Genomic DNA, 23,962 nt, shown 5'->3' on the forward strand with positions numbered 1-23,962 from the left:
TTCAGTCAGTCCTGATTTGTCTCTTTCTCTCTCCCTCTCTCTCTGCTCCCTTTTTTGGGCAGGTGAAAAAGCCTTGCAGTCTGCATCAGGAGCCCTAACACTCTCTGTCAGCTGACTGTCCCTGTGGTGACAGTGGAGATTCATCTTTCTGCTGATGCCCTTGTCTGTGGTGGCAGAGACTTGCCAAGCCCAGCATTCTTAAAGGCCTTCCATGGCCTGGAGGCGCAGGAGGCAGGTAAACGTTAAATGCGTCAAAGCAACGCTAATCTGTCTGTTCATGACACGGAGGCCAAATTAAAAAAAACCCCAGCTCCCTTCTGGATCTGATTCCAACGTCAGTTCATCAAGGAAATTTATGACTATCCGCACTCCGTACAAAAACAACAAAAATCTTTTCGGTTTCCTTTTTTTTTTATTTACTTTTTCTAATTAATACGCCACGTCTTGGGCACACTCAAGGTAATTAACATTGTTTTTTTGCCAGCAACACACAACAGATGGTGATTGAAAACAGAGGGATGAGTCGCTCAATCAACCACCATTTGTCTGTAGCCATTAATTATCTTGCAAAGAATACATTCAGTCCCCAAAGTTGATAGTTTGGAGGGGAGGGGAAGAAGAATACTGTCCTTCTGTTCCTCATTACTCTTTAACAGCAAAAACTGCTGAAACTAGAATGCTGGATGGGGAGATTGTGATTTTAATAGCACTGTCATTATCTTTCCCCATAAGGTGGCATACGATAGAGGGCTCGTGGAACAGAAAATAGAATGCTGCTTAAAAAAAATATAGCAGATTCGGTTATTCAGACCTAGGAAAACATCATCTGGTCAGATCCATCAAAGATCAGTTTTAGGAACAATAAGGACGAAAATATGCAGTTTTATTCAAGATGATTGGTCCAGAAAATACTATAGGAAATGTCTATTTTCCCGAATGATCAAATTAAAGCAGGAATTTCAAAAGACTAGAAGGAGGGGAGCATCAAAGGCCATGTGATTTAACCCACACGGTACCTGAAGTGTGCTTACAGCTACTGCTGAACTGTCTTCCTTTGCTTCTCTAAAAACCCTGCTGATGCTGCTGTCCTGGCTTATTTTTGCTTGGCAATAGATATATATTACTAAGTAAACCTTTATAAAACAACAACAAGATAGTACAAGAGAGTCACGCAGAGAAAGAGACCCTTGAAGGGATATTAGAGGCAAGAACTCGACAATATCTTTACTTTGATGTGTTTTTATCATTGCCACCTTATCATTGCACTCCTATCCAACGTCTTTGCCACACTTTAATCTTGTGATTACTCTTTTCCTCGCAACCTTTTAGTCAGACATATGCAGCGTCGGCTAACCTTAATTATAGTCATCAAAACTCAGATTAATTTTGAATCTCTGTCAGCGTCTGTCTCTTTCCACAGGACAAATTAGAACTAGCTCTGTATGTGTTATAGCAGGCTTACAGGTGATCTCACATGTAATTTTTATGTTTCATCTCAAAATAAATCAAATGCACCAGTAGGAACATTTGTACTTTACAACCTAAAATGCAAGTTTTTTCCCTGTCATTTTAATTTGCCCTGGTGTTGTCTGGTGAATGTTTCTACAGCGACAAAGCGGCTGTAATGTCAGCAGACACTGAACAGTGGCTCCTCCCATTTTAGCATTGTCAAGTTCTCACTAAGCAGCTGGTAATGGGGGATATACTCCAATCCAATAAGCAAAAACTGGGATTTTCACCCTTAGAACTATGAGTGATTCTCAGTGAGTACCTTTGATAACTTATGTAAAGTCACTGCAGATTTCTTGGAAAGAAGTAACACCAAAGGGATCTTTCAAACCTAGATGTCTATTGCTTTTAGTAAGAGGACGGACACCCGGCCAGTTTGTAAAACCTGCTGTTGTAGCCATGAACTTGTGATCTATTCACAGCTTTTCCATTGTGCAACTGAATTATTATCATTTTAATCATGTCAAGTCAAAGTCAGAGGAAGATACCGACATGTGCCACAAACTCAGATGTCACATTGTCATCAGCATACAGCGCTAATAGTTAGCTTGCTCAAAAACAAGCAATTCCTAAAGGATTTAACTTGAAGCTGGAACATGGTTGGGTAATTCCAAGAACTGAGTTCAATTTTTTTATTTAAATACTTTGTAGATTATTGCCAACAGGAGCTTTTATGTTTTTTGTCTGGCAAAAATGCTAGCAAAACAGACAAGCATAAACAGTAGAGGTTAGCCTCATAAAAAAAAACAAAAAAAACAACCTTCAAGTAACTTAGCCATCAAACCCCAGGACATTTACTCACAGCATTATTGGTTCCAATTTCTGTTTTTCTACATAAGCCACCAGGGCAGCTGCAGCTATGAACTGAATAAAATTGAGATGCAAAACTCAGTAGTAACATCTCAGTGTTTGTCCCACAGAGAACCCAGCCCCATCAACCCTTATCATCTCCGAAACTACTGCTCACTTCCAACTGGAAAAGGGATAACCGCTTATCTGCTGGTTAATAACAACAAAGACACACAACAGATAAAGGAAGCTACCCTATCATGATGGAAAAAGAGGGGAAAAAAAGGCCGACAGGGAGCATAGAGATTTCCAGACAGTTTCATTCTGTGGAAAGGGCAAACAGAGGGAGACCTCCTGCTGTAATGCAGCAGCCGAGCCGAAATGAAAGCCAGCCGCTCTCTTCTCTGGGGCTAAACAGCGGCCTTAATAAAAAACACAATCATACCCCCAACCTTAAAGTTTAATGCACACTCTTCCCATATTTCGATTTGCACCTGTAGAAAAAGGACACCGTGGAAGCTCCAGATGCGAACCCAGCTTCCAGGCTGGAAAATGTAAGCGTGTGCGTGTGTGTGTGTGTGTGTGTGTGTGTGTGTGTGTGTGTGAGAGAGTAAGGGCTGTTTAGGTCACAATGAAACCCCAATGAATATCAAGCACACCATCAAGTTTCTATAGCTCTCTTCACTGTGGTAATGAAATTATCCCTCCCAAGTTTTTTAATTAACTTACATAGTCATGATGTGGAGTCAAGTCACACACTTTTCCTGTAGGTTTCTTACTTGAAGCAATGAATGATTGGTGAATTTCAAAGAAGTAAAACGTAGATTCTTTCTTACAGCACACAAATTCAGCATTTCTTAAAAATGAAATCGTGCCACTATTCACCGTCAGCCAGCCTTCATTTAACTCTTTGAGCCACTGGAGACCAGGATGAAGAGAAAATAGATTTATTGTCAATTCACATTTGCAGTAATTCATTTAATAGTGTTTAAATCCCTGGGTCCAATAAATGCTCTCTTGGATTTAAAACCATTAGATATGACCAACATAACTGAATATTTTCATCAAACCAATGCTGGGGTAATGTCTTTCTTTTAGACTTATGCTAGCAGTAGTATTTTTCACTCTGGAATTCAGGTTTTCTCACAACTCTTACTTACTAGCTTGTTCAACACTATGTGAACAGAGCATGGGATAGGAAAATATCAGTATCAAGAGTTTAAATTCACATACCGGCGTCAGTTCAGAACCCACCCACCATCCTCAAAAACAAAACATGGAAACATCTCTCGTCAAAACAGATGAAACAAAAACACCATGACACAGAATAACGACAGCTGACACGCTTATGGATAGACAGTTTTTCAAACACATTTTCCCTTTATTGGCATGGTGAGGCTGATGAGAATTGCACATAAAAAATGAAAGTCACAAGAAAGTCGTACAATAGGTAGAACCACAAAAGGCATTGGTAAGGACTTGGCAGAAGGCAACGTGAATAGGACACAAACAGGTAGCGACAACCCTATACCCTCCCCCAGAAAACACGCACAAACGCACACGCATACACACCTCCAATCACACCTCACACACACACACACACACCTACCAGTGAACATTATCGTCCTTTCAAAAGAAACATGATTACAAAACAAATGTTTAAGCAGTGGCAACAAACTCAACGGCTCCTATTATTAAAAAGCCCGCCAAAGTGGAAATTTGAACCTGGAGGTGTTATAATATATTGCTACTCTAAGCAATTTACAAAGCATTTTTACTTTTTTTATTTTTTTTATTTCAATGATTAAAGCCACATCTATGAAATGGGACACGACACCATTACCCAAACGCTATACATACAGCAAAACAAAAAAAAAAAAAAAAGAAAAGAAGAAAGTTAAAACATTCTCGTAAAAAAGGTAAAGGGCTTTTTTTTTATATATCCTTCAACCAATGTTGGACAACTTGCATAAAGAAAATAGCCGTTTCTTGTCTCTGCAGTCAAACTCCATGAAAGGGAGCCTGTGATCAGCTAAGCTTTTATAGTTGGTTCTCTCATTACTTGGCTTGCGCTAAAAACAGGATATTAATTGAACCAGAAACCACAAGGTTACCTTTCATGTCACGTTGACGGCGCTGTGATATCAGGACTTGGGGAGGGCTGAGTTAATGGCGTAGCAGCATGTTAAAGAGAGTTTCTTTTGGCTTTTAGAACGACATTTAAAAAAAAAAAAAAAAAAAAAAAATCTGCCAGTTTAGACAGCTGACAGGAATGTATTTAAAGACTTTTAGGCTTTAAACCAGCCGCTGTCCTGGAATAGCCATGCAACACACAACAATCAGCTTCGACTGGGGACATTTTTACACACACAGGGTAGAGTTAGAGTCGGTCACGTTTGCACAGATGTCACAAGGTAATGCGTGTGTCACAATCACAGAGACTGAGCTACATCTTGAATAGGAGGAGGGGGACGGGTGGGGGTTAGTGGAAGAGTCCTAACTACACCAGCGACTGGGTAATGGGTCATAGTCCTTAAAATCGCACAACATCAGGAGCTAAAATACAACTCTGAAAAATAATTTATTGCTTTTTTTTTTATATATGTGTTTTTTCTTTCATTTTTATCATAATCGCCACTATCGTTTACCGTCTTTTTATTAGTGTGAATAATATCAGTGGTATACGTGTTTTACATCAAATACAAGATCTATATAAAATCCGGGAAAAGAAAAATTGTAAACTTTAGTTTGGCATTCACATAATCAAGCATGAGCGGAGTGATGATGGCAAGTTTTAAGTTCTCGCAAAAAAATTCCTGCAAAATCATTTTATTGCTTCATGTTATCTGTAACCTATTGAAAACAAGCAAACAAAGAAAAAAGAAAATCAATGCTAGAGAAGAATGAGGGGCCTGACTGCTGGACTGATCAGCTTGATTGTTTCGGAAGGCATAGTAAGGTAATAACATCCCCACCAAAGCGTTATTTATTGTACACCCTGTCCAGTGATTGCAAGTTAAATAACACAAATCAATTGACATGAGACATAAATAGGAAAAAAAAAATTATTAATGAGGTACGCCATTGTAAAATGGAGTCCATAAATATACTTTGATTCAAATATTAAAATAAATACATAAATATATCTGTGCTGATTTATTGTTTTTTTCTCCTATCGATGGCAATCACAGAGTCTTTAAAAACAACAACAACAAAAAGCAAATAGATCACGTCATGATGAGTGGTGATTAAAAATAGGGAACAATCATGAAAAAACACCTTAAAAATGCATTTTAAACTGGTTGTTTTAGGCAAAAACACTGATTGACAAACTTTATAAACACATAAAACTATACATGGTTCGCAGTTTTTTCCCCCACTGAAACAAAAGAATTTAAAAAAAGAACATTTCTTCACATGCTCTTACAAAATGAGCAATCGGACATGTCTAACTTTTTTTCTGTATTTTTTTTTTTTTTTTTTACAATCATGTCATGTCTTCTAAACATCATGTAGGTGTACAATATGTTTTACAGTATTGTAATTACTACAGATCAACATTCTGAATTAAGAAATTTTCTCTTCTTTTTTAAAAAAGGCTGCGTTTTACAGTGCATAGCTGTAACAAATAAAGAACTCTGATATGTACATAAAATAAAAATAGTCCTTTTTTTTATAGCATTTGTAAATACACAGCTACATTTCTCCTTCAAAATGTAGACAACAATGTTACCCTCTGAATTTTAACTTTCCAAGATTCATTTTCAACACGTTACTGTTTTGTAATGTAACACCAGATCCAAAATACCAGATTTAAAAAAAGGGGAAAGAAAATCAACAGTAAAAGAAAACAAATCTGGATGTTTTTACTTCATTAGAAAAAAAAAAAAGAACTGTGGGTATTGTAGTGCTTGGAGAAAAGGAAATCAAAAAGTTTTGTTTTTTTTCTCCTTTCAACTGATTTTACAGCAGTAGAGTGCATCCAACTGTGAGAGTTCACTGGTATTCCCAGGATGAAATGTTTCTTCCCAGCTCTTCAGCAGCTATGTTCATGTAAACTTTTATTTTTAATATATCCATTTATAATCGATATAGGTCTATAGACTTATTCTCAGGTGCTCTTTAACAGAGCATAAAACTTCTGGTGGTTTCGTCGTCCGAGAAGCGAGAAACAACGTTGAGGTATAAGAAGTTCCTCTTTGTGACACAGACAGACATCGGGCGCCGCTCAGCTGGTTACCTTCTCAGGCTGCACTGGGCCTCTTTCAGCAAGCTATCAAAATCCATGGAGTCATACTTGCTCTTCGTGGAAGTCGGATCAAAGTCGTCCGAATGGGAGTCTGGAACGGAGGCGGGGTGGGGAGAAAGGTTGCGGTTAATGTTAAGCAGAACAGCTAAACTTAGAAGTCACCTTTGGTTTTGAATCTTAATCCGAGCGCTAAGCTAGCATCTCGTTTGTCCCCCGTCTTTGGTATTAAGCGAAACGCAACGGTGCAAAACTTCCACAAAATCATAAAGAGCAAAATAAAAGCTTTACTAATTTACAGGTTAATGGTCAACCTACTATATACTCTGTCTAGCCTGAAGGCTCAGACCAACCGCAGTAAACGGGTAAAAAAAAAAAAAGTGGTCAATCAGTAACTCTTGGTTATAGTTTCAGTGAATAAAATCTGTTACCAATACCCTCTAAAGTTTGCTCAATCAGAATGAGTATGGATTTTTACCATTCCAAAAAAACAAATGCTACACACCTCACGAGAAATGACCTGCAGTTAAGTTTTAAAGCTTTACTTTGATATGCAGAAAGATTTTCTGAAGGGAGTTGGGGTTAGATTTAACCTTAGCAGCCTCAACGACAAACATCTCTTAGCTGATAAACCTGGCTTCGAGTAGAAAAACCATCAACTTAAGGATGATAGATCCTTCTGGTTGTGCGTCTGGTCTTTGGTGGGTTCATATTTTACAAAATACAGCTTTAGAAAACTGTTTATCTGCTGAAAGTCATTCCTTAACCTGGACCTTCATTTTTGTCCACTTTTCAAAATTTTTAAGCATGCACAGCTCAGGGGTGACTGCTACTTTTACTCCTTTCCTATTTCCATTTCATACCCACAAGGCTGTAAAAGTATTTGGTTAAAGGGCAAAATAACCAAATAGCTGTCACGTGGTGGCTTTCTGTTTTGACATATTCCGAACAATTGTGATGAGAAATAATCATAAAAATGCTCTAATCTAATTGATATTAGACCATGTTTCCCCTGACTGCTGTTGTGATCCACATTTAATGCAGACGACTTACAAAATGTGAAAGATTATGACTCCCAAAATGGTTAAATAGATGCAGTACTTCATAAAAACTTGAAAAAAGTACCAGGGAATTAAAAAAGGTCAGTTAAGAAAAGCTCAAGTAGGAAAATGCGACTCTGTTTACCCACTCATACAAGTGTGGAATGATAGAACACATGTTGAATATCAAGTGCAAAGTCTGAAAGTTTGGACAGAGGAGACAGCATTAAACTGCATCCTTCCCTCTGCCGGTTTCCTGTATGTCCTGTTTATCTTGATCGACCTGATAATATATAAAGAGTATCTTATCTGACCCAACAGACAGCTTCACAAATGAGGCCCCTACAGGGCCCAGCAGCACACTCGGCGAGCTTTGAGAAATGGGAACGACCGTGGCAGCTACGAGACGCCAGACTTGATCTAATGCATTGGCCGAGGGCTGATTCGTGTCTCACCGCACACCTTGAGGGATGAAAAATACCCAAGTGCTCTACTAAAAACTAATGGACACTGTCGCAAAGACAAAAAAACAAAAAAAAAAGACTAGGGAGAAGTTTGGATACATCAGTATTAGAAAACGGTCCTCTCAATCTCTTTAACATGTGCTATCAATATGGATGGATGAAAATAGTCTGCTCTTGACAATAAGACAGTTGAATGAAGGCCTTTCCATTTCAGTAGACTGATTAGTCAATTTCAGCATAATGCCTGTCCTCAAGGCTCTGGGATAAGCAGCTGTTTCTGATTGTCATGTTCTCTTTAAAAAGGGTAATGGCTGGAAATGTTTGGGAATTGCAACATTTATTTAGAAAAAAAACTCTCTCTTCAGTGACCCATTGACTCTCGTGAAGCAGGGTAATTTAGAATTCTGTCCTCTTGTGTTGCTGCTAAAACGTCAATACCCATCTTAGATTTCATCGCCCAATAGAAGACATGGCCTGTTATTGCTGTGCAAACACCTGAAACACCAGGTCATGTTTCACGTAAGACCTAAACCAGTTGTTTAGATACAGATATTATTTCTATTTGCTAAATGCCAGAATAATGAAAGACAAAATGTGCTGTTACTTTCTTCAAAGTTAGAAGTTTACATACCCTATGTTGGGTTCAAGAAACCCCAACGGTGTCAAATTTGACCATTCACTCAATTTTGACGCTACAAGAGGCAATGTGTCAGTCATCATACTGTTCAGGTAGGAGACGAACTCTACAACCAAAATCTTAAATAATCTTAAAGCTTCAGTCTAACCAGGCAGAGGCATTAAGCATACCGGTCCATTTTATAATTTTAGAGGTATTATCAGAAAGGTCTAAACTCGGTCTCATCGAACGTTTGAAGGTAAAACTGAAAACATGTGCAGCCAAAGTTGAGCCAAAATTCAAGCGAACAAGCAGCACAGATTAAAATGTAATTCTGCAAAAATATTCAGGAAATAAATTACATTTCTGAGTGGAAAAAAAAAGGTATAAAATGTCTCCCTATTATTTTGTCAAGTAGCAAACGGAAATTATTTTAACAATCCTAACTTAAACAAAAAGTTTCCTATGATTTATTGTGAGATCAAAGGCTGTGTCTCCTTCTTTGCAGTGTATTTATATATCTGGCTTCAGCAGTATCACACAATGTTTAGTCACTGCAGAATTATCGGAGGAGATAGAAACAACTCAACTTTTTTCATGTGTCAAAAGTAGGGCAACATGCGAGGGGGTAGGGGGGAGAGAAAAAGCCTCGATTTCACTGATTGCTTGCATTATTTATCAAATGCATCATCAAATGCATCAGTCAACCTTCTGCCATATCTATTCCAGCTAAATCTATGTTTGAATGTTTGTGTATGTTCACCCTGGGGAGTTAGATGAATAGTGCTATACTGCAGTCTTCCATGAGTCCCACATAGCCAATAAAGGCGGTAGGGTGTGTGTGTGTGTATGCGTGTGCGTGCGCGTGTGTGTGTGTGTGTGTGTGCGTGTGCGTGTGTGTGTGTGTGTGTGCGTGAAAGAACAGCCTCTACGTCTCGTATAGAGGCTCTTACCTCCGACGGTCGACAACAGATGGACTTGAAAACTGCTGAGACCTCCTCTCACCTCCCTCCTTCTTACCTCAGCTCTTTTCTATACTCTTTCTTTAATACTTTCCACTTAATTTACTTCCTCGAAACTCCTAAAGGGATTCCCATGTTCGCGCGTCTATCAGTGCATGAAGCCGCTGATGCTTTTAGGTGCCGTCTTTAACCCGCTAACGCAGAGAAAGCAGAAGCGTGCATCCCGTGTCCGAGTGAGTGATGGAGCACGTCTCATTTTCCTTAAGGTACAGCGGCTACGAGCGGGAAGGAGATGGAGCTCCATTCTCGACCCGTTCCCAGGCTGACCTTTGCCCTCACTTTGCAATTCTCAGCCTTGAAAGCCTCGTGGAGATGTTCAGAGCTGAACGTGGAGGGGTATCTATTTACCCCTTACCCTCCTGTTATTTTACTGACAGCCTTCTAGTTACACCAACATGCTGAACAGCTGTCTGCGAAAACCCCCAAAACGCAGCACTCACCCAAGTCTGTGTATCGTGATTTGCAGAGCTGCTTCTGTCCGTCAAAACACAACTCAAACTGAGGCTCGTTCGACCTGCGTAGGGTGTGTCCGTTCTCAAGGGCAGCAAAGGCGTCACAGGTGTATCGGAACATGATGAAGCCAAAATTGTCCCTGGTCAGAAAACAGAGAAAAGCGACGTCACGTTGCCGTAGGACAGGAATGACCCAGCAAAAGACCTTGTCTTAGATGATGATCGTGCTATTTATAAGCAAAAGAGAATCAATAAAGGTGTTTTCTTTGGCACAAAGATGAGTCAGGAGAAACTTTGGTATCGCAAACTTCTGTCTTTGTCCCTTGCAGTGAAGTTTAGCAATCCAGTTGAGTGATTATATTTTGTTGCGAAGTCTAAAATAAATGCCCCCCCCCTCCACCACTGATGCCAGACTACGGCTAAGATGCAAAACGATCAGAAGGGGGAAAAAAAATCCTGGAGCCTTACCCATCGTCCCTCAGGTTCACTGCACATTCTTCAATTTCCCCAAAGACTTCAAAGCGGCGCTTCAGCTCTGAACGGCTGCAGTCGGACCTCAGTCGCCCCACGTACACCACCCGTCTCTCCTCCTGCTCGTTAAAACAGAAAGACAGAGCCGGCGCGAAGAGATTAGAAGATGGTGGCGGTGCTGGAGGGAGGAGAACTGTTTTTTTTTTTTTTTCCATTTCCCCCTTCTCTTTCTTCACTAGGCTTAAATGAATTGGTCTTGATCACTCCTGTGGATACCGCCGCTGACTATGGCCCCCTGTTTTCGTCTGACTGTTTGCTTCCTTTATCTGATGGGCGTAGCAGTTTGGAAGCGCCTTCAATCTACCTTGACACTGCAATTCCTCTTTTCTCTCCGCAACTCATCAACCTGAGGCGGAATGATTTTTATCAAATGATGCCGCGACTTAAGTTTTGGGCTTGGTTCCTCTTTTGGTTAGTCTAAAAATAAAGCCACAGGGTGACTGAGTCATACATCAGAAAAGGCAGCTTTCGTTGCAACACAAAGGAATTCTAGTTTTCACACTGGAAGGCTTTTATGATTACAAAACTAATTGCATCCAAATGACATTAAAACTAGCATTTTGTGGGGCAAATTTCTAGGTTTTCTCTTTGAGATCTGACCGCCATTATAAATAATTTGATGCTTAAGGGTCAGAGTGAAATGGTAGATGTGTGTGTGCTTGCATAGAGCTTAACTAGTCCAGAGAACCACAAAGAAATTTTTTTCACTCAGTTTGTTTTTTAGGATTAGAAAACTACATAAAACATTTCTAAAAGCAAAATGTTGCATCATGGCAGCGTTCGCTGATTCTTAATTTCATAAAGTAGCCTCTTAAAATATGAAATGATCAAACATAATTTCATATTTTATCTAATTAATGTTTATATTTTGGAATGTCAGTACTTTATGCCATTACCATCTACATTTTTAGAAGCAGATGCTTGAAATATGTCGCTGTGTGTAATCGGTATATGATAAAAATCCGTATTTTGAATCTAATTACAGATCTAAATGCTCTTCTAGAGGATATTCCAATTCATGAGATGTAATTGCCGACTGCATGCAAGGGAAGATTCAAGATTTGAGGCATTTGCTAAATAGAAAAAAAAAAAAAACAAACAATCTTGAGAAATTTAAGAACAAACCGAAATAGGGAGCAGTTAGTGCCTTTGATTAGTTTTAATTGCGTCCTCTAATCATTTAACTCCTGAGGCTACAGTCAGTTGTATTATTTATGGATTCATTCACTTGCCATTACTGAGGGGAGTCCACTGAGGTCTGTTGCAATTTTAAACACCAAAAACGCAAACAAACGTAAATCATCACACTAAACCCAAAGTTGACTTTTGTGTTGGTGGCTTGCAGGCTGAGAAAGATACAAATGAGCTACAGCTTACTGTCCTCCTTCCTCCACCCTGTTTTATGCTTAGTTTCAAAATAAAAACGAGTATTTGCTGAATTAGGGGGTTTGATGCTGACAGCTGATAAATAGGTAGCCTTTTTGTGATGGCACCCTGAAGGCTGCTTGTGTTGTGTGTGTCTCTGTGTGTGTGCGTGTGGGCGTGTGCATGTGTGTGTGTGTATAACAGCAAAACAAGCGGGACAGACATTTGGAAAGTTTCTTTTTCTTTTTTTTTTTTTCTTTCTTTCTGTGGCCTCCCAAAGTGTATTTGACAGCTTCAGCTCAACGGTTTTGTGAATGTTTGCATCTTGGACTCTGGGGGAAAAAAACCAAAAAAACAACTCAGAGCACCCTAAGCACAAGCTTGGGTTACTGTATCATTTTAATGTGTGTTTTATCAACGGGCGGTAGCTGTGTCAGCCTACTGGAAAGCTGAATAATTTCCCACTGAGACAAGGAGAGGGGGGTAGATAAGGGAAAAATGCGATGTTCACTGAATTGTGATGAATTGTGAAATAGATACAGAAAAAGGGGGAAAAACGTATGAAATCTGTGGACATTTTCTTTTTTTTAAATATCCCCTCCTTTTCTTGCTGCTATTTTCACGTTGTACCCCGTGGTGTGATTAATAGGAGTCGACAGTGTTTCCAGACGACAGAGATGTTAAAAATACGCAACCCGGAGATAAAGAGGAAGGGCCTGTCGCCTGAATCATTCAGAAACTCAGTTTGTGTGTATTCTTTTCTGCAGAGAGAGGCTCTGGCACATAGCACAGAGCTGGAGGCTGCCTCATCCTCAGTAATGTGTCTGTGGGAGGTTTCTGTGGGCTGTGCCACAACACTGATTACATGTGCTCTTTTATCAGTGTTGTTGCAGGAAGATGAAGTCAAGTCAAGCTTAAAAAAAACAAAAAAACAAACAGGATATGTGACTTTTGACGTGTCAGTTGACTCACTATGGCTTTTTGCCTTTGCTTCTCCCTCTGCTCGGCCCTTTCGAACTCCCGCTTCTCATAATCCAGTCGGTACTCCTCCCTCTTAAGCCTCTCGTGCTGGTACTCCTCGTAGCTGTCGTACCTGTGCGGGAGGAAAGAAGCAGAGGAAGGTGTGACATCCGTCTCGGTCCCCCTCCGCGTCAACGGCGGCCTTCCCGTCCGCGCGTACGTGGAACAATTCGCCGGCGTCTGCTGCCGAGGACACATCTGCCGACGCCGGAGAAGTTTTGTCGCAAAGTGAAGGAGATGGACGTATTATTAAGATGTCTTTTCACCGTCGCTGAGAAGCCTAAGCCTCCGCAGGATGGGCCCGCGGGAGCGCCGGGCGAGCGGCACAGTCGGGGACCCAGGCAGCTGCAGCTGTCAGCACAACTTCACATGTCATTACTTTCTGCTTAGTTAGGGCTTCATCAAGAGGGAAAGCGCCGCTTTCTCCCAACCGCCCCAGACTAGTACAAGACGTGTCCACTAAGTTTTCCACTGATGAGCGGCTCTCGGACTTGTCGGGTGTCATTAGGGATGCGGATGCCAAATCGGTTCAGAGCGCTGAGACGGGGTCAGTCTTTGCCAGTGCTTCTCTGCATTTGAAGTCCCAACGCCTCTGCAGCGCTTCTCAGAAGACTCCAAATGCACGCGGCAGCAAAAAAAAGCTGCGAGGATCTTCTAATGAGCGTCGCATGCATGTGCACAAGTATGATTTGGAAATCTTAAGGAATACAAAGAACATTTGTATTCAATCCTCATGAGTCAATAGATTGTAAAACACTCTTTCACTGCAGTTAGAGCTTTGGGGCTTTTTCTCTACCAGCTTTGCACTTCTTGAGACTTTTTTTTTTATTATTACTATTTCCAAAAAGCATAACCTCCTTCAGATTGGATGGAGAAGAATCTGTGAACATAAACTTTCAAGTTTAACACAATTCCTAATCAGATGCAGATCTGGACTTTGGCTGGGCAATTATAACACTTAAATAACCATTTTATTGTCGTTTTGGTTGTATATTTAAGGTCGTTGTCCTGCTGGAAGATGAACTTTCCCTTGCAGAATCTAATGACTTTTCATCCAGGATTGCTGTACATTTAGCTCCATGCTTCTTCCCATCAACTTTGGTCAACTTCCTTCTCCCAGATAAAGATAAGTATCCCCATAGTATGATGCATCCATCACCATGTTATATAGCAGAGATTGTGTTGCGCATGCATTTAAAGTGAACAGAAGCCATAGGTGTTGCTGGCTGAATTTTGCCCATATCATCATAAATCCTAGGAATTTTCTCTGGAAATTTGCACGCATTAAACATTTTTTCTTCACCCGAATCACACAACTAAGCTTAAGTTAACAATGCATATTAAACAAGAAGACTGAATAATTCATACTGAAAGAATTACCTTGGCCTGCGGCTGAGCGGAGATCGAGACTGAGGGTGAGGGCTCTTATGGAGTCTGGAGCGGACGGCGTTCAGATCGGAGCTGTGATGAGACCTGAAGGTAAAAAAAGCCGGAGGAAAAAAAGGCGGTAAGGACGACATTTCTTTCCACTAAACCACATCGCTTTCAAACAAAAATAAAAGCTGCTCACTTCTTTAAAGCTTTCACACCTGGGTTGATTTAATCACGCCAAACTCAGAATCTTACATTTGCGTTCAACTCCTTTTAAAACACCACCTAGTCTTCATGTAACTCAGTAAATGTTCGTCATTTATTGCCGATTTCTTCTCTTTTTTCTTTTTTTTCTCCACCACTGGGCTGGCTTAGATGTGTGCCTGTATCTATGTTGTATGAAGACGTGGTCAATAGTTTAGACCCCGGTGGCCAGACTGTGGAGCTTGTACGCCTTTCTCTCCTTGAGCTCCTGGTGCTCAATTATTGAAGTGTTCCTGAAGGAGGAACACGTAAATAATAGAAAGGGAGACGTTTGGGAAGCAAAGGTGTGCTTCTTCAGACAGAAGGTACGTTGAAACAGACTACAGCTCCCTCTTCTTTTGCCGGCTTTCCTGTTTTCAAGGTGCTTTCAGATAAATTCTCATCTTTTATTGCAGCAGTACTATCTTATCTTTAACTTTAGTACTTTCATTTAGTGGTTGGGGCGGGAGGATAAACATATTGCAAAATAGCACAACTAGTGGTACCATTTCTATTTACAATCAAACATATGTAAGATAAGCATTTTTATTTTTTTCAAGAAAGTCAAAAGTAAAAGTTCATAAAATAATTAAAAGTTATTTAGTGCTTTCCCAACACTTGTAAAACTTTATTAAATCCATTTTTAAAATATTTTTATATATTTTATTGCCCCGAATAGTTTTGTCCGTTCAGATTTTTTCTGAATTCAACGTTCTGTAATTAGACCTAAATATTTTTCAAATATTCCCTACAATCACATGCTTAATTAATACATTTTCACTAGTTTAACAGAAAAATAACCAGGATGCATTGGGATTCATTTTAAAAGCATTGCTACATATTTCATCCATAACAGAATGCTGTATTGTTAACAACATTAAGGGCAGATTTTGTTTGGTGGCTGTTTGAGTTTGAGGACAGTCTTCTCTGCTCCAACACCAGGTCAACTGAGAAAGTGAGAATCTTACTATTTTAAACCTTTGCTGTTTTCTGTGCTACATCAGGTGTTGGGTTACACAGCAGAATGAACACATGGCATTCAAGTAAGATGTTTATTGATCTTCTAAGGTCAGTAAGTTGCATCAAGAAAAATAAGCTACCCATATAAAATTGCCCATATTTGCAATAAAAATAATAATAATTAAAAGGCTTAAAGTAACGGGAGCTGAGACAGACAAGCTGTGTGCTGACTGGATCTCACTGTTGTAAGAACTGCACCAAAAAAAAAAGATTATCATGGCTGTGTAGCTTGGATTGTCAATAAATCTAGAGGACAAGGTAAAACAATGAACACTAATCCAAGAGCACCGTTTTCCTGCTGTCATCTGACTTTTTTTTTTTTCCTAAACTCCAACCCCGTCTGTGTCAGAGTTTGATCGAATGCCTCGAGGCTATTACAGTATAATTTACAAGCAAGTTGGTGTAGGATGAAGAGCAAGGGTCTGGACAAGATAAAGTGATTCTATTGGCTCTGCGGAGTAAACTGACCTTTCAGTAATCATGCAAACAAAGTGAGTCACTGCAGCAGAGTCCACCACTGTGAGCCACTCAATGAAGCACTGCTGACAAACTCAATTTATTCATATCATTCTCAGTCGCAAGTTTCTGCCCCTGTTTTGCTACCAAAACAAAAAAAAAAAAAGAAAACCCTCCCTCGGCTCTGATCAAAGAGAAACATGGGTAACGTAGTTCTCACAGAGGGTTATGATGATAGGGATCTCTTTTGAGAGAGGGTGTTGAGACCATATTCCCCCAGACTGGATTTGGCTTTTATCTCCGGGGATGTAAAAGAGGAAGGTTTTTGCCACGCAATAAAAAAACAACAGCTGCCTCTTAAAACAATAGACCTGGCATCAGATGGAAAGAAAAAAAATATAAATAAATAAATTCATGAAAAATGGGAGCAGGGGGAGTTAGTGTGTAAAGAGGGAGTGTACGAGGGAGAATCAAATAAACCCCCCCTGCATAAATATGAAAACTCATTCTCTGGATAAGTCCAGAGCACCTTTCATGTTGTCATTTCACTCATTTTTGTTCATCTCACATTTGTGACTCTGTTTAGTGAGATTTTTTTTAACTGACATTTTAAAATCAGACCTAAGAGGAGACTGCTAGTTAGTTGGTTTTTCAGTAGCTTTCTGGGCACCGAGGTGCTATGTCATTAAAGTACATACTGATTGTAAAATCTCAGTTTTCTATCTTGGCTGAGGAGCTGAAGAATTTATATATAAAAAAAAAAAAATAGCTTAAGCCAACACAAAGCTTGCGTCATCAGTAGCCTCACACCAGAAAATGTCCCCAGACAAGAGTAAAAGACTTTACAGAGAAGTTATGACCAATCGGAACCAATATTGGTATTAGAATTGGATGGGATGTTATTTTTTATTAGCCTCCAGTCACAGAACGGCACTCCATGGTACTTTGTTGGAGCATGTTATATTGTAGGTAATTTTACTCTGCAATATGAATGAGCCAGACACTCTCCACTATCAAAGTGTGAATGGGTGAATGACTGACCATAGTGTAAAGTGATTTGGAGTCCTTTGGACTACGAAAAGCACAAGACCACCACAGTCCATTTATACGGAAATGAAAACTGAAAACTGAATCTACTTAAGTCCCTATGAAACAAAAAGCCAGTGTTACAAGAAGACTTTCTTTGACCAGTCCTGCCTTGAAGTCCTTCAGACAGAACTCTTTACAACCCTGGATGAAGGGCTTTATTGTTTTGCCAAAGCATAGTATTAAAGAGTAACAGAGAAAATTATGCCTCTGCCAGAACTCAAAACCATGGGGAAAAAGAAACAAATTAATAAGTGCTCAAATTTAAGACTTAAGTAAAGATAATTTTTTACAAAGTTTGGAAATATGGGTGTATTCAAGGCTTTTTAAAATTTGTATTAAATATTTTAAGACAATGTGACAACTTGGGTTTGCTTAGATGTAACCACACCATTACCAAAAATGACATGCCATTTACCAGTAAAATCATTTAGCATTGAACAATGTCAGAATCAACAAATATTTAGATTCAGATATCAGATTAACAATCAAAATATCCTGGATGTTGGAAATTATGCTTTACACATTTGGATTGGTTGACCTGCGGAGCTATTCGATGGTCAGAATCCTGGATGCAGACAATGTTTAAAATGATTGAAAAAACAACTTACCAAGAGGAGGGACGTCTGTCTGGTGAGCTGGACAGAGAGCGCCTGCGGTATCGTGATGAGGAGCTGCGGGAGCCGGAGTGGGACCGTGAACGGGAACGGGACCCGCTGCTGGTCCAGCAGAACGGTCGACTAGGTGACAGGAGAAGGGAGGACGGTGGGGAGACGGAGCCTCGTGAAGGGGAGCAAGTGGATGGTGGGGAACAGGAGGGAGAACGAGGAGAGCAGTCAAAGAGTAGGTCCAGAGGGGTGCCCTCCCATGGAAAGATGAAGCGACTCTCACGGCCATCATCCAGCTCCAGCTCGTCTTGAAAGGACAGAAACCCTGGGTGCAGGTAGCTGGATCCGGACAGTCTCTGGGAGTAAAAGTCAGTCCCTCCCCCCTCAGGGGACTGGGGGGTTGTAGGCTTGTTTGGTTTACTGCTATCTTCTCTCTCCTGCTCACCCTGAGTATAGAGGGCTTGTAGGGGAGGGCCAAAGTGCTTGTTGAGTTCTGCTCTGATTTCCTGGTCGCACAGGGGCTTCCGGCTGGTGGCAGAAAGTTGCAGTTGGTCCCTAACAGCACTGCCCCCCTGTGTGGGTATCTGAGTGGTTTGTGGAAGGGTACGCTCCCCTAAGCCCCTGACACGGCAAGCATCTCCATCCATGGGGATAAATTTCTGCTCTTTAGTCAAATGACTAAGTGAGGATGATGATGTAGAACAAGAAGATGACAGAAACGATGTTGACATGACTGAGTCCATACATTCGACGACGTGCCTGTTCTCCACCTTGCCAGTGGAAGTGGCACCCGGGGTGAATGTCATTTCCAAAGATGTAGCCATGGAAACAACGGATATGCCCCCATCCATCTTACAAGCAGCCAGTGCCTGGCAATAGTCATGGTCGCTGTGGCCATCCTGCCCAGCGGCCCTCTTGTTGTTGCCAGTGCTGCAGTGCCCCTCAAGGCCGCCCCCCAGTGCACGTTGAGCGATGGCGTAAGGAAGGGCGGTGGATGCTTTGCTTAGCTGCGCATAGAGCTCAGTCTGTTCGGGACCCTTCCTGGCAGGGCCCCCGGCTGAGGCACCTGGGGCCGGGGCCAAAGCGCCGGCGCCCAACTCACTCAGCCTGGCTCTTTTGCACGTCAAGGCCGAGGAGCAACACGAGGACAACTTGGTTTTCAGAGATGCTTTGAAAGGATTCTCTTGACTGGCTTTGTGTGGGGGCGTGGTAGGTGGTGTCAGACCTGAGGGGGCAAGGAAGACAGACAGAGTGGTTGGGTGGGTGTAATGAAATGCAAATCATATTGTAATCCTCACCAGGCACCAGAAGTCCCCCCCCCACTCCCTCCCTTCATGTCTCACTCATCTATAAACTCCCAGGTCAGTTTATAGACAGTGGACACAGATACATGTCTGATTAAAATATTCACTTTCACTTGGTCTAATCCTATTTTATTGCAATCTTGACAGATTAATGTAATGCTCTGTGTAACTTAATATGGATGTCTTGCCATTCTCCTTGTCTCCGACCTTGAAAAGATCCATTTTCATGTAAAAAACAATCCTGCCCAGAAGAAATTTAATGCATCTAATGGAAAATATAAAAAAAAAACCATTCAAGAAGTCACAGACTTCAAAAAGACCCCTCACTAAAATGACGTTACACATGTTTCGAGTTTACCCTTCAGTACAGTTTGGAGGACAATGAACATCTCTTTCTTTTATGCACATTTTGGCATTCTTCGAGATGTCCAAATGGCAAGATGCTACGTCGCTGAGGCAATAGAGGAAGTGATGGTTGGGTTGACATTCTTTTCTGCTGCTCGTACCCAACATTCCCCCACCGCTCCCCTTTTCCTCCTACAGATTTACAACCAGACAGATGGCAGTTATATGAGAAGTCCTGAGATGAGCCCACTTTATAGCTTTGTTACTGCGCTCGCACAAACAGACACTGCCATTACTTTCGTTCCCCTCATTCCTGCCTCCTTTCTCAGTCTCCTTCTTTCTCCAGCTCAGTCTTTTCCGTCTTCCTTGTGTCTGCCATCTTCCGCTAGATCAATCTCCATTTCCCTCCCTTCTCTGTCATTCTTCATCTTCCCCTGTTTCTGTCTCACACAGAACAAATGTGCCCACACACACAGGCGCACTTGTCACTAACAGTCTCTCACTGGAGTCAAACTCGGGCACTTTGAAACACCTACACTCTTTCCACCCCTCCTTGTTTGCCATTCCTATAGAGCACGTCATTTTTCCCCTACCAGTGGATTCCTATCAAATGACAGCTATTAGTATCAAATCCAATGTTAGAATATGCACCAGTCAGAAGTCTCGTTGAAGAGAAGATAGGAGCTGGAGACAAAAGTGAGAGTGTTTTTAAAGTAGCATGCTGTGGTTGGGAGATAGGCGACTATCAACGTCCTATATGTCTACATATGATTTTGGACTGAAAACACCCGTGCTCTCCACAGGCCCTTTTTCCATCCGTTTTTCCTATGGTGATTTCATCAAGCATGAAATCACCATTCTTCACTGCAAAAAAAAAAGAAGCTCAAACTCAGTCAGATTGGAATGACAGCACCTGCAAAGAAAGGCTTCAAACTAATACTCTCTAACAAACCATTGAGCACTTTGGAGAACGGTTGTTTTTAAAGCCACTTCTGTCTCTTAAAATTCCAATAAATTCAGTAAAGTTTGTGATTGTAATGCCACAAACTACGAAGCAATTTTTTGTGATTCTAAATACCTTTGGAAGTACAGGGAGAACAGAGAGTAGGTGTTGGAGAACGACCGAAAAACTTCTGCTTCACCAATGAAGCACCATCTGTCCAAACCAATTTCTGCATGGGATCATAAACTAGGAGCCATTAGCAACAGGGTGCCAGAAATAAATCAGAGTTAGACAAATATGTGCCTCTCAGTCAAACCTGCTAATGATGGATGATCTGTGGGACACAAACACCAATCATGCAGAGAGTGGTGAAAAAATTATGGAATAAGTGAGCGAGACTGGCAAGAGAACCGTAAATCGCAAGGAGACCACAAAGCCGACATTAACGCCAGGCTTAAAGAGTTGATCCCGAAGTAAGCTATGCAAATAGCGACACAGATAACAGCTACATGTCTTGTGATACAGTAAATAAAGACAACACAGCAGTACAAAGTACAACTTCTAGTTGGATGAGATTAGACCTGAAAACTAGGGCCCTAGGGGGTCTTCACTGCCTTTCTCTGGTCTATGGAGAAGCTCTCCGAGAAGGGTCAAACAACTGCAAATGTTTTTATTTTATCTGAAATGTGAAAAATAACTATTTTATTGTTTACAACAGCAACGTAAACTATTTTCAGTAGTTCTCCAAATATTGCATTGGTGCCCGGCTGTTCTGCTGTGAAAGTGGAAGCATGTACCCATCTAAACTCCATCTGATTATCTGTCACACCGCCATTATCTCTATTGTGGTGGAATGCTACTCTAAATCTGCAAGGCACATGTAGGAGCTTACACTCGTGCTTCACTGGGATCTACATCCATCTGTCTCATATACCAGCTAATCTCTAACTACAAAATGGGCCTCGGTAACCCTGAGCTTTCCAGACTAATGACTTTTCCTGCTAATATTCAATCTCCAAATTTGCACGAGACTTAGAAAGAGAGTCAGGTGAAGGGCTTTTGTTTTAATAACGGCTGTAAAAAATGGACGCGTGGAACCCAATGACCGTACATTTTTGGCTGCGGGTCAACAAATTTGGCCACGTGCAATAAAATGAGAGGAAATATTAACTGAGCTTGATTGCTGCCAGAGCTTAAGGACTCCTGCCCTTATGCTCCCTCTAGGCCTCCGTGGAAATCACATTTGACCCTGAGAGCTTATCTACACAAAGGGTTAAACAACACTTGAAACCAGAGCCAGAAAAACACACCTCTCAGGGGTGGGGGGAGGGTTAAATTACTGTCCCCTGCAAGTAGAAGGTCCAATGGACACACATGAGGCTAATGCAAGGATCACTTCCTCTGCTTGTAAATTAATATCTAAGGGGACCAGTGTTAGAGGCTAAAGGGCAATCCTTTTTAGTTTTACTGACCTTAGATAATTAATCTCAGATAACTGTGTGGTTGTTACTAAAACAATTCTAATAACCTGATAAAGAAATGAATGACTTCCAGTTTGGCAGCATTGCTTTGATTTTATTGCAACTGAACGATGCCAAACAACGCTTCCGACAATGAGACATAAGTGTCCCCAAAAATATAACAGAACCACAGACTTTATAAACGACTCCCCAAAGAGTTTGCTTGTTGAAAAAGACTGTGCTTATGCTGCTTAATGCATGTGTTTCAATTTCCAGCTTTATACTGTTAAGGCAAAAGTATTTACACCCCCATGAACATTTTAACGTTTTGTCATGTTCCAACAAGAACCTCGGGTATTTACTGGGATTTAATGTAACAGAATAACATGTCATGATGCGGGGAAAGGATACCAATAACATTTTTATAATCAAAGTCTAAACTTTGGCCTTATGTAACCCTACCTTTAAAAAAACATTTCAAAACAATGTGTCATTTTCTTTCCACTCCACAATTATGCACTACTTGGCATTGGATTTGGATTTCCACATTGAATCATTAAAATCATTAAAATATGCTAAAGTTCATAAGTTCATGGACATAATGCCCCATCATGAAAAGTTTATGGGGTTGAAATACTTTTGCAAGGCACTTAATACTGTTCAAGATAATATTAGAATCAAATAATGACAAAGCTTATAACACCTTCAGATAAAAAAGAGGGTTAGGTAGGTTTTTGCTAATAAATCATGCAGAGATTTGAAAGACAATCAATACTTGTGCCTATAAAAAGACTTTCTTTGTCTTTCACCTTGAACTTTAATCTGTGTCGGAGCTATCAAAGACAACAGGAAAAGCTACTATTAACCCCTCCCTATCTGCAAGACGCTTGGCAAGAATTAGAACAATTGGTGGTTTATCCAATAGTCAAATATATTTTAGGTAAGCAGAAAAACATGCTCACCTGGGGTTCCAGCAATCTCCACACTTAATGTGCGTTCAATGGTTTTGTTCTCAAAGGGTGATCCTTTGTGGTCACTGAAAGACAAAACAGACCCAATAATTTAAAACCACTGATGCAAAGATTGACGTTTTCTGTGATCTAAAAAAATGGAAATGAGTCACAAAAAAATGCCTCAACTTGAATGCTAGTTTATATAATTTCTTTTGGCTTTGTCTTTGTGTTCTAATTCGTTGCTGCTTTTTAGCCTAGAATAATTGGAAAAACTTCACACACTTACTTTGGAGACTCTGGGGTCAAAGGAAGTGGCAAGGTGGTTGGTTTGGCTGCAGAACACAAAGGAGCATGGGTAATTATTGACCTAGGTATGACAATCACGGCAGAAGAGACAAGGTCCATATTCTGCAACATTTAATCTCAAATTGGTGCAACAAATACAATTATTACTACAAAAAACACCCATCTCTGCTTCAATTGATGTTGTGCTTTTCAAATTGACCCCATTTTAACAATTTACTCTCTTTGAATGTATATCTATATATATGTATATATATATATATATATAAATGTACTATTTACTCTGTGAGGCAGGATGGAGTGATGGCATCTACACACAAACAGACTGCGTTTGACAACAAATAGATCATAATGGAGTAAAAAACATACAGAGACAATGCTACAAACAAAACACATGACAGTGGGTGAGCCCCTCCCTGGACAAGAAAAATAAAGTCATGATTGCATGCACCAACAGCAGAGGAGGGGGGAAAAAAAGAAAGAAAGGAGAGTCAAGGAAGCTTGTGCAGTTGCCCGAGGCTTTGGCCGACTTGTGCTCCAGCTAAGAGAATGTGGCTTTGGTGGCACGATGCTAAACAGCAGCGTCCGGGTATTTGAGTCTAAATGTACATGTTCAGCACGCTCAGCTCAATCAGCCAAAGGTAGTTCAAGAACTGACTTTTTAAAAACAGGATGTACAGCAGCAAGACAAGGCTCACCCCTTCTCCCATTTTTTTTTCTTTTCTCCCTAAAATGCCTCTGGGACTAGCAAAAGCATTGGCGAGCAGGCTGTTTCACTGTCATTGGTGTGTGTGCGTCCTCTGTTAGATTTAAATT

General features: G+C 40.7%; 1 protein-coding gene across 7 annotated transcripts in view; it reads right to left on the reverse strand.

Moving 5' to 3' along the window:
• Nucleotides 1-3,651: 3,651 nt before the first annotated feature.
• The window catches only part of ppargc1a (peroxisome proliferator-activated receptor gamma, coactivator 1 alpha), a 340,330-nt gene continuing 320,019 nt past the window's right edge, over nt 3,652-23,962 (reverse strand). For 4 of the 7 annotated variants that reach the window (XM_008435817.2, XM_008435816.2, XM_008435813.2 and 1 more), the window contains 8 exons: nt 23,130-23,175; nt 22,853-22,926; nt 17,842-19,063; nt 14,435-14,527; nt 13,007-13,127; nt 10,607-10,728; nt 10,127-10,278; nt 3,652-6,638 (listed from right to left, as the gene is read on the reverse strand). In XM_008435817.2, coding sequence (XP_008434039.1) covers nt 6,535-6,638; nt 10,127-10,278; nt 10,607-10,728; nt 13,007-13,127; nt 14,435-14,527; nt 17,842-19,063; nt 22,853-22,926; nt 23,130-23,175 — 1,934 coding nt within the window. In that variant the 3' untranslated portion in view covers nt 3,652-6,534. The remainder of the gene's footprint in view (nt 6,639-10,126; nt 10,279-10,606; nt 10,729-13,006; nt 13,128-14,434; nt 14,528-17,841; nt 19,064-22,852; nt 22,927-23,129; nt 23,176-23,962) is intronic. The other 3 variants (XM_008435812.2, XM_008435815.2, XM_008435814.2) reach the window with 1 other exon arrangement.

Source organism: Poecilia reticulata, linkage group LG18 (assembly GCF_000633615.1).
Source record: "Poecilia reticulata strain Guanapo linkage group LG18, Guppy_female_1.0+MT, whole genome shotgun sequence".
Lineage (NCBI taxonomy): Eukaryota > Metazoa > Chordata > Actinopteri > Cyprinodontiformes > Poeciliidae > Poecilia > Poecilia reticulata.